The sequence below is a fragment of the Talpa occidentalis genome, unplaced genomic scaffold, assembly GCF_014898055.3.
Source record: "Talpa occidentalis isolate TD23 unplaced genomic scaffold, MPIMG_talOcc4v2.1 talOcc4.5, whole genome shotgun sequence".
Lineage (NCBI taxonomy): Eukaryota > Metazoa > Chordata > Mammalia > Eulipotyphla > Talpidae > Talpa > Talpa occidentalis.
Window position 1 is genome coordinate 16,278,490 of NW_023604861.1, and position 11,783 is coordinate 16,290,272.

General features: G+C 33.5%; 1 protein-coding gene across 1 annotated transcript; it reads right to left on the reverse strand.

Moving 5' to 3' along the window:
- Positions 1–252: 252 nt before the first annotated feature.
- LOC119259609 (small nuclear ribonucleoprotein E-like) lies at positions 253–612 on the reverse strand. The gene has a single exon (XM_037528595.2). It carries the CDS (start codon positions 560–562, stop codon positions 332–334), a length of 231 nt encoding a protein of 76 aa, XP_037384492.1. The 5' UTR covers positions 563–612; the 3' UTR covers positions 253–331.
- Between the last annotated feature and the right edge of the window lie 11,171 nt (positions 613–11,783).

Consider the following 11,783-nt stretch of genomic DNA (forward strand, 5'->3'; position numbering starts at 1 on the left):
TAATTCTCTTCCTAATTTTCATTTTTATGGTGAAAGTACTGGGAAAACTTTGTTAACTGAAATACTTGGTAAAAATGGAAGATTTTTGAATATAGTATGGTATTCAATAACTGAACTCCAAGTTTATATTTCATGTATGTCATGTGACTTTTTTATTTTTATTTTTTTTTAAATAAAAACAATTCCACAGAATTTATTGCCATCTGGTAATAACATAAGGGTAATCCAAACAATAGGAACAAATGTTTCAGAACTATCGTCCCAATAAAGAACAGGTAAAAAAAGCTAACTGAATTATCTTCTCAACCATCCCTCACTTGATTGATCTTTTCTAGTTGGAGACACTTTGGAGCAGAGTAATGTTATCACCTTTCAGCATGATCCGGCCCAGTTGTTCTCTTGACTTTGTTTTAGAATGAATCTCTTCTGCGTCATCTAATATGAGGTTCATATACTCATCAAAACCAATGATACAGCCCTCTATCTGCATGTTCACTTGCTCATAAAGCCACACCTGAATCCGAGATCGATTTTGCAAGTATCTGAAGATGAGGTTCTGCATCGGTGGTTAAGGAAAAAATACACGCACAGCAAGCTCTGCTCCCTGAAACTGGTCAACCCCCCACCCCACCCCATCTCACCGTGTTTCCTCAAACAAGATCTTGTGTCTACATAACGAAAAGTGTCCAACTAGGAGGTATGGGGTCCAAGAGATTTTGAAGGAACATTCCCCAACCCCCATGCCCCAGTCTTGAGACCAAGAACTCTCTTCACTCAGTACCTAATTAAAAGTGTCTTCCCTCGCACACCCCCACCACCCTGCATTGCCCACCGTGGGGTCCCCTGGAGCCCACCTCCCACCCATCCCCGGCTCTTCAACTACCCTCGCTTTCTCCTGTCATGTGACATTTAAATGAAATATTTTCTCTGTAATTTTTTAACAACTTATTATGTGATACAGATAATGAAACATTTTATAATTATTAATATTTCTGGAAAAGTATGAGTTTCTGTTCAAGTTCACATAACTGAACACATAAGTTTTAGAAATATTAAAATGAAAAGCAAAAACTAAATAACACTTAACATCAAGATTCTTGGATTTAAAAACTTCCACAACATGTTAATAATCATTGGAAATTACATGTATTTAAGAGTTGAATTAATGTTAAGACGCAAGAGCTCTGCATCTTACTGTATAATGGCATTCTAGGAAGAGGATATAGCTTTCTGTTCAGTCAAAATAAAATGAATATATTTCTGGTTTTTAAAGTTATCTGAAATCCTCACTTTATTTACTTATCTACCACAGATCATTTATTTTTGTATTTGGTAGTAGCATGCAATTAAATATTTGCATGCAGGTACTATTTGGTTAATTATATTTCCCAGTTTTGATATTCAATTCCTGTAAGAATATATTTGGAGTTTTATATAGTTTTACTTTATGATAATTCATCTTTTTACCATAATCAGTATACTAATGTTTGCTTTATTATTATTGATCTATTCATTCATTTTAAAATTATGAATGCTACCCATTATTAACAATTATATAGTAAAATTATATAAAATTTTAAAACTAGTAAATGCTACTTAACCACATTCATTGGTTGAAAACATTATCTGCTAAAATTGTATCTATATATTTCCAGATTCCTTTTTTACTATAGATTGGTGGTTCTATATTCCTGAACCCGGGGAAGAGAGTCAAGAAGCATTTCATATTCTATTAAATACAGGGAAATTGAAACTTTTTATAAAAATAGTTCACAAGTTTAATTTTCCTATTTGTGTTTCAAGTTATGTCTTCCTACATTTTTACATATCTCTGCTGTTCTCATCATGGTAAATCTGGTCAAACTTTCTGAAGAACACAGCCAAATTTATGGTTAACCAATGCATCCTTAGGTAAAGTTAAAAAGTAAGTTCTCAGAATAGTTTCAGTTCCAGTTTTATCACTTGTTATTCTCAAAATATTCTGCTTCTGGTTCATATTTTCTTATCTTCCTTTGTGACACTCAATTATATTTTCTGTTATCTTCTCTAGTCATGGATCCCCAGTATTTATTTTGATTGATACTTTGATCTTGTCTGAAATGCTGATTTACCTTGAACTTTATTTAAAGTTTATGAATATTACACTGTCAAAAAGAACTTGGTCTTATTTTGGTCTTTTTAAAGTGATATCAACTTTTGTAGTTCTTTATTTCCCCACAGTTGCAATCAAATCAATGGGTTAGATAACATACTTTCTAAGTGTAAATATGTGCTTAAATATGATTAATTTGTAAAAAAATATCACTTTAAAATAGAATTGTTGCTACCTACATTTGATGAACATTGCAAAATTAGAGTCAAAGTTTTTAAAAATCTGGAACTTTTTGTCTTTTAAAATTGTAAAACCTGGGCCTCCCTGGTGGCTCTAGGGGTTAAGACACAACCTATGGGGCCTCCCTGGTGGCGCAGCGGTTGAGCGCTGGGTTGCGAAGCTGCCCGCGGCCTCTGCATCGCCGGTTCGATCCCCAGCAGCTCCCAGGCCACCGGAGGAGGGCCCCACATGGCACGCAGACCTCTCCTGCCGCCCACTGCTCCCCTCAGCAGTGTACTTCGGTCCTTATGCCTGCTCTGCTCCCCGCTCTGACTCTGGTGAATTCTCTCACTCTCCCGCACTTCTGACTGTACCCAGTGCATGTATAACCAACCAACCAACCAAACAAACAAACAAACAAATAAATAAATAAATAAAGCATGCCTCTATAAAAAAAAAAAAAAAGACACAACCTATGAAGCTATTCGCAGCCTCTGCAGCATGAGTTCGATCCCTGCCAGGGAGCTACCCACATGGCACAGCAGACCTCTCCTGATTCACCCACTGCTCCCCTCAGCAGTGTGTTTTGGTAGATTTGCCTGTTCTGTTCCCCACTCTATCTCTGGTGAATCCTCTCACCCTCTGAACCTCTCGCCTACACCTCAGCTCCTGTATGCATAAATAAATAAATCTTTAAAAAAAATGAAAAATAAAATTGTAACCTCACTTCAGTTTAGTTTTCCTTGTTTTTATCAGGTTCTAGAAGTCTAGTCCATTAATTTCCCTAAAGCAGGAAGATTTCACTCATTACTAAGACAATATAACCACAATATGAATTTATTAAGGGTAATCTACATTACAATAATATAAGCATACAATTTAATTGGCAGCAAAAATCAGGGATGTGAAGGAACCTTAACCTCCGGGCAAATGTAAAGAGGCTGGTGTTGCAGAGCTCTCCATCCAGAGAGCCCCAGGCATCATCCATCTGCAAAGAGGACGAGATGTCACTTTTCAGGGCAAGAGTTCCTAGTAACTGTCACTAAACTCTGGAAAAGGCTTCCAGGCTATTGCTGTCAAGTTCATAAGCTTTTTACATTGCCTCAATTTTTGCCACAGCCACAAATTTTATGTCACATTTCAGAGACATCTTATCAGGACCATCTCTTATTTTTTTAAAAGATTTATTTATTCATGCATACGAGAACCGGGGTACAGGCCAGATGTGTGGGAGGGTGAGAGGATTCACCAGAGACAGAGTGGGAAAAGAACAGGCAAACTGACTGAAATACATTACTGAGGGGAGCAGTCGGGGAGATAGGAGAGGTCTGCTGCGCCATATGAGTGTCTTTCCGGCCTGCCTGGATTGAACCTGCACTGCAGAGGTTGCTGACAGTTCACAGCGCTGCACTCAGCTGCCTGAGCCACTAGAGAGGCCCCCACCTGTTATTTTTAAGTGGGGTCTCACCAAATGGCCAGAATTTTATCTGACCCTAACCGGTCACAGGTTTATCAGTATCTTCAAAAACATGTAGTTGATAACTTAAATTGCTCTATCATAATTGTCCTCATCATTCCATCAGTAAAGGTCTGTACAAATTCCAAAAATGTTACATCTTGATCAATCATGATTACTACAATATCAATATATATGACTCACCCATTAATATGATGGTTATAAAGAAGAATTAGGTTTAAAAATAATGTAAGGAAAATGTTTATGGACAACACAGAATCACTTTTAGGATTTATTTCAGAACTACTGCACTTGTTCTAAAAATAAAACCCTAGGATTTGTTGATTATTTTATGCTATTGTTAGGGTTAATATCTACCACATAACCGCCAAAAAGCAGTTCATCAAACTGTTAATGAAAAATATTGATTCATATTCACCCTCAAAAGACAAAATATAGCAACCTGTCTAAATTATCCATGTAAGAATCTATTTTAATTTTACATAAATATTCTGATTGCAATAATGTAGAGCCTTTAAAGAGATTCAATAATATTTAAAAAATGAATAGTAGATGAAATTGGAAGTCCTACATTTTAACCATATTACTATTTATAAATTGATTTGCATCATTTAATCAGAAACCTTCACTTTTAAAACTTGTAGAATGATAATGAGTTGACTATCTGTATTTTTCTTAAAGAAAAACAAATGAGATCATGTGCATTTTAGTAACTAATAATCTACATTAAGTACTATATTTAACAGTGTTCATCTCACCCAAAACTAGAGTTTTAAATTGAAAAAATTATAACAAAATTTACTTATATATACCCCAGAAAATTAAATCATGCTTCAGTAAAACATGTTAGTATGTATGTATTTTTGAGAATTTTCACAAATACAATGTTTTTTTTTTTTCTTTTAGGCCATATGGAAATAAATTCATAAAATTCATAACAAGTTCTATGTAATTTAGTTAGCTTTTTTTTCAATATTTTAGCAATACTTTCCCATGCTGCCACATTGGCTCTTAATTTTTCAAACAATTGTCTTTATTTTTTTTTCAAACAATTGTCTTTTTTTTTAAGATCTATTTATTTATTTATTTATTTAATTTGTACAACACTGGGTACAGTCAGAAGTGCAGGAGGGTGAGAGAATTCACCAGAGCCAGAGCGGGGAGCAGAGCAGGCAGAAGGACCTAAGTACACTGCTGAGGGGAGCAGCGGGCGGCAGGAGAGGTCTGCGCGCCATGTGGGACCCTCGCCCGGTGGCTGGGGTGCAGCCGGGGATCGAACCGGCACTGCAGAGGTTGCGGGCAGCTTCGCAACCCAGCGCTCAATCGCTGCGCCACCGGGGAGGCCCTCAAACAATTGTCTTTCATACTAGTTTGATATTTAAAAAATGTAGTTTTAATTCAAAGTGTTAGAAAGCTATAATTTTGTGTCTAATTTATAGATTGATATGCAGATATGAGAAGTCTTGTTAATTTTTGGCATATTTGTTCTACAGTTTTCCTCAACCTAATTTATGAGATTTAATATCATCTATACCAACTTATTAATAAATAATACAAATTAAAAACTTAAATTATTTAGTAGTTAATATCAATCTCTTGCACTGTCACCATTCACACGGTAGGGGTATACACAGTAAATTAATGTATTGCTGCTGCACTGACTACTATTATTCATAAGGTATTTTATCAGGAACTGTCATTCATTATCACATTTAACATTCACATAGAACTAGTGATAAAAATGCTGTTCTTCAAGGCTGAATGTTGTGGGTATTCGTTTTATTCTGTTTAAATGACAATGTTCTATGAATTAGATTAGTTGTTGCCTTTAGTAGTCTGATATTAAATGATGCAAAAATAAGTGTAATGGGAAGATATAGCCATGTCAGGAGAATATGATTTTTCTCTTTGAAGGTATGTGTGAGACAGGAGACTGAGTTTGAAAAGGTATAAAAGGGAAACCCAACATGCATTTCCTTTCAATCATCAAACTTTGTTCAGTTAATTAAAACATATACCTCTGCTATCAAAATAAAGGGATTTATTTTGAAAATATAAAGAAATTCTGAAAATATAGAATTAATAAGATGACATAATTTTAGTTACATAAGAAGTATTTATGAGCTAACTTGTAAAAATAAAATAAAACACATATAAAGGTGGTATTATTAACTGATTGTAAATAATTACAAAGTGAAATATTTATCAGAATAAGATTTTCTGTTTAATTGTGTCCCAGACAAAGTCGATCCAATTCCTTAAGTTTCTATTTTATTCATGAGAAATAATTCATAGACTACCCTATTGTGCTGTATTAACTGGAAAACAAAATTCCAAGAATTATTAGACAAAGATTTATGAGATAATCAAAGGCATGATAATCAATCAATCAATCAATCAATCTTACTCATGAGTAAGAACAAATCTAGTTTTAGAGCCAGAAACAATGAATCATCAGCATCAAGAAGGTAACTAATGTTGATTACAGGGGTATCTGTCTCTAAATTGTCCTGATTCTAAGATACCCTTTGCCAGAGGAGGGCTGTACAGGCACCAATCTCCTCTTCAAAGAGTGCACTCAGATGACTGATAATATATTTCTCATACAGAATTTGGGGCAATTCTCCAGATTCTTCTTAACCTTGAGTTTGCAGATATAAGCTATCCCTCTATATTCAAAGCTCACATTCCCGTGTTCTTGGAGAAAATTCAGAATCCAATCTGGGGAAGCCCTGGACTTGAAAAGGGATTTAAAAAAAAAAAAAAACACCTCAAAAATACAGCTAGATCGTGTTGACAATATCAAGACAGTACCATGGGACTAAATTCTTAGGATTTTTATGAGAAGCCTGAAAAATAATATTGGATAAGAAAGAATTTGTTAACCTGGTTGCAATTTCCAAATTTACAGGATTTAACAACCTCGAATGAACCAGAAGAGAGGTCAATGATACCATGGAAAGAATTATGGGCCAAACTTACTGTAGTCGAAATGTCTCAATTGCCACAAAGCATATACTATATGACAGAAAGATGTGTACTTGTTCAAATGGATGTTTTGTGTATGACTAGAAGACCCCAACAGAGATTATATGGCCCTAGAAATTGTAAGAAATGTGCTATACACTAAGGGTGTAAAAAACTTAAGAAGGGCACTAGCATCTTTAAAAAGGGTATTGAGACCACTTTTCTATAGGTTAAGTCTTGATGACAGAAAACTAATAGAATGTGAATTTTTTTGCTAGCTATTAGATGGTAGGACAACAAGAGACTAAGATTTTCCTCATAATTTTGTGGACTAGAGAGTCCAGGCAGAGTGAAATGAAAGAGAGATGCTGATAGGAACATTGCAATGTTTATATAAAAAAGAGATAACTACAAACTGCCAGTACATTATCACTATACATATAACTTAAAAATAGAATGCTAGTACCAAGAAAGACTGATTGTTGAGCCAATAAACCATGTATTTGTTAACCACAATCATAGGTGAATAAGAAAATTTAGAAATGTACCATTTAAATTTAGCATAATTCTGTTTTGTAACTTTAAATGCTATCATGATTCTAAAATACATTTTCTCACAATTTGTATGTAATTATTAAATTATTTACATTTGATTAGGCTGGTGTGGGTTGATACATTTCAAAATCATTAAAAAGCTATATATACACTGATTTAATTATTAATTTTGCATGTCTTAGACATTTCAATCTGTAATCTGTTTTATTTATTTATTTATTTATTTATTTATTTATTTATTTTAGGATTTATTTATTTATTGATACAAGCACTGGGTACAGTCAGAAGCGCGGGAGGTTGACAGAATTCACCAGAGCCAGAACGGGTAACAGAACAGGCAGACTGACGAAATACACTGCTGAGGGGAGCAATGGGGGTGGGAGGAGAGGTCTGCTCACCATGTGGGACCCTCGCCAGTGGCCGGGGATCAAACCGGAGCTGCAGAGGCTGAGGGCAGCTTTGCAGCGCAGCATTCAACCACTGTGCCACCAGGGGAGGCCCCTGTAATCTGTTTTAAATGTTTCTTTGGGCAAGACACATCTTAGTAAAGAAAATATTCACATTTTAATGCTGTTTTGTAAATAACTTGATTTCATTCTAATCATTTTAACATTATTATTTTAAGAGGACATCTTTCATATAATAAGGTTGTAGTCCTTGTAATTACAATTAAGATATTATATTAACTAAGGATGTCAATAAAAATAAGAATACGTATTTTCATCTAATAATTTTCAACTTTTTTGGGTTATAGTTAATAGTCTAGAGCAAAATTACTACTCAGTCATAACCTTTGTGATAAAAATATTTAATCACACAACTTGTTCAAAACAATTTAGTATAAATAACAATTAGAATACTCATAATCATGAAATTTTCTTTCCAATTTGTCAGATTTATATAACATGCTGGGGAAAAAATAAACATATGCTGTGCTCTCATAAACAAAGCAATTCTAGAGGAAATTGCTGCTTTAGGAGAAAACACAAACACAAGTTTTAAGTGTTATGTATAAAATCCAGGTATAATTATAAAAGTTTATAAAATAAAATGATGAAAAACATTATGTAGAATAAATCATGCTTAAAATAAGTAAAAATCAAATAGTACAGAAAATTGTACATATTATTGGGGATTAAACATTTGCCAAAATATCAACATAGTATAGAATAGACATTCTCTATAAACTTATAATAATTAAAAGAAAATATTATATTATGGATTTAAAGAGAACAAAATTATATCTGGTAAATATATAATTCTCTACATTTAAAAATGTTATATGTACTATTTGAAACTGCTTCATCTACAAATTTCAAATTCATGAACATAGTTGTGATGTGAAATAAATATAAATAAATAAATCATTAAAAATATGTACTTAGTGGGAATGAAGATGTGACTACAGAACCATTAGAGTTTTTAAAATTTTGTTTCCTTGCTAAAAACCAAAAGCTTAGCTCTCTGGCTCAACACAGGGAATGAAGCACAGTTGCTTAAGTTCTTTCTTTCAGGGTTTTCTTCTGAAAACTGTCCACTGGGATTGTTCCCTGTTAAATAAAGTGCATTTCCAGCTAACTTTGGCAAGAATTCCACCCACTGATGTTTCATGGACTCCACTGCAGCTCCATGCCAAAGAGATCCAGGCACAGAAGACAACTCCCTTCATTCTATAGCTGTAACCTCCTGAAGGGGAGGTTGCTCAAAACCAGGTATAAAGTTAATCGGCATGCTTGGTATAAAGCTGAAGTGTGTGGGCTTACACTTCCTTGCTTTTCCTGCTTTCAACTTGCACCCAGGGTCTCAGCTCAGGCAGATGTAAGTAAACCTTTTATTAACTTTTCTTCTGTGTTTCTGCTTTTGAGTCTTAACCTGAGTTCTTAAGAGCACTGATGCGGACTCACACCTAGGACATACTGTTTCCTCTGCAAATGTAATCAGAAATGATTGAATGAGATTATAAAAGTCTCTTTGGTTGCTCTGTTTTTTTCCCTTCCTGTTACATGGAATATGCCATGACATTTGAAACTCCAGCAACCTTATTAGCCAGTGAGGTAATGGCTTGGGAGAATCATCCTCTGTGGTTCTAAAGTGTTCATATGGGGTCCTTCCTGGTGGCGCAAGGGGTTGGGACGCAGTCCGTGAAGTGGTCCACAGCCACTGCAGCACGAGTTCGATCCCCAGCCAGGGAGTAACCCACACGGCTCAGCAGACCTCTCCTGTCTCGCCCGCTGCTCTCCTTGGCACTGTGTTTCAGTCAAACTGCCTGTTCTGCTCCCCAATCTGTAGCTGGTGAATCCTCTCACACCCTGTGCCTCTGGCCTACTCTGCAGCTCTTTTATGCATAAATAAATAAAATAAATCTTTAAAAAAATAATAAAATAAAATGTTCATATGACCTGAAGGGCAATCCATTGATTAACATCATTTTCCTCATATAAACTCACTCCACTCTTAGAAAATAATGGAATACAGAAAATGCATTAGATATATTTTTGCAGTATGTTTATTTTTTAATCTTAATATCATATTCACATGTGAACATTTGAAAACCATTATAATAGTATATTTTATAAAATATTTATTTCATTAGGTGTTATTATGTATAAAATAAGCAGATTTATTTTCATTGCAGGCATCATATTTTAATTTTTTAAATTTAATGATTGATAGGTATAATATGGAATGAATATCATTTTCTCAAAAAAGAATTTGGCTTCTTGTGAAAATGTAACTCTGATGATTTATAATATCTAAAAGAAAGGACATTTCGTAAAGATAAATAACTTTTGTACCGGAAAAAACTTTTAGTGTAATCTAGTCTAATTTTTCTTTACAAATTAGGAAATTGAAGCTTAAAAAGAATGGCTGCGTTAGTTAGTATTCAGTAGTTTGTTTTAATTTTTAGGTTATCTTGTGATTAGCCAGACTAGAAATTAACTTAAAAGCAAAGTTAAAGGTTAAAAAGGTTGGTGTAATGTAGGTAATATAGAAAGTCTCAAAATGAAGAAAAAATAATAAAAAGATGACTAATGTAATAAGAAGCACAAATGACAAAATGCATATCACTATTGAATTCTGCATGTGATCATTTTGGGACATAAAATGCAAAATAAGTAACAGAGAAAGCTTCCAAAGAAACCATAATATATTGCATGAGACATTCAATTTCAGTTTAATCAAGGATATACTTAGGAATGAGACAATTTTTAAGATAGCATACAGCATTTTACAATTCATGATATAATACTTATTTCATTCTAGGCTTTTAGATTTTCTTTGTCAATTAAATGAGAAACCTTTTAGATTACATTTATAAATCCTATGTCTATAGCTAAAAGTCACTTCTTTTCTTAAGGTGTCACTAGAATCTTTCATGCACTTGACATCTATTGATCTCATCTACTTAATGGTTTTCTTTTCTGCTATAAATCTATGTCCTAGTCTTATTTCAAAATAGTAATGGCCCACTCAATTTTCTTTTATCTTAAAAAGAATTAACTATGACATTTTAACATTCAAGCTGGATAGGAATGTAATTAGATGCATTTCAGTTACTCTGGAGTAAATTACCCTGTATTTTTATTGATAGATTGATATATAAATATATATATACATATATATGTATAAATATATGTAAAATTTCCAGAAATAGCAACCAGATATTTGAAAATAGATAACTATCCATTTACTATGGACTGGAAAACACTATCAGTAACATCATTTCTCTTCATCTTATGAGCCTGTCACTGAGCCTACCAGCTCCTCTTCACAAATCTGTGTACTTAGTACTTCATTCTCATGACCTCCAAATATTCCTCTCCTGGAATACATATTATGAAGAAAGTGGGGAATACATATTATGATGAATATTGATACTATTTTTAATGTCAAGTTTCATCCATCTATAAAATTGAAAGGGAGGCAGAAGGTTAAAAAAAGTCTATGAAGAATCATGGCAAGCAATGAGACCCACCTTTATTTAATCAATAATTAAAAATACATGCTCCATGCACATGTTTTTGAAAAAAATATGACTAGAATTTCAATTACTGCACAATAAACTTTTCATTAAAGCAGCTGCTTAAAATGTCTTATATTTATGGTTTTCTCCTTATAGGATAGATGCTCTGACCTTGAGGACCTGTGTTTGAGACAGTTGTACTGAAATCACATGGTGATAGCATCAAGGGTCCATGTTTTAAATGTCTCAAAATCCTCCTGGACAAATAATAAAAATTTTGTAAATAAAAATTTCCATCATTAACTATAAAGTATTTTAGAAACTTATATGCTGACATATGAAGTTTAAAATACAAATTTGAATATATTTATTTTGTTAGTATTTGTAATAACAGTAATTTAACAATGAAAATTACATTATTTACAAATAATTTTTTTTGAATATCAATTCAGTTTTCCCATTTCTTGTTTTTTGCTGAAAGAATAAAAAGCATTCATGAAAAGAGATAT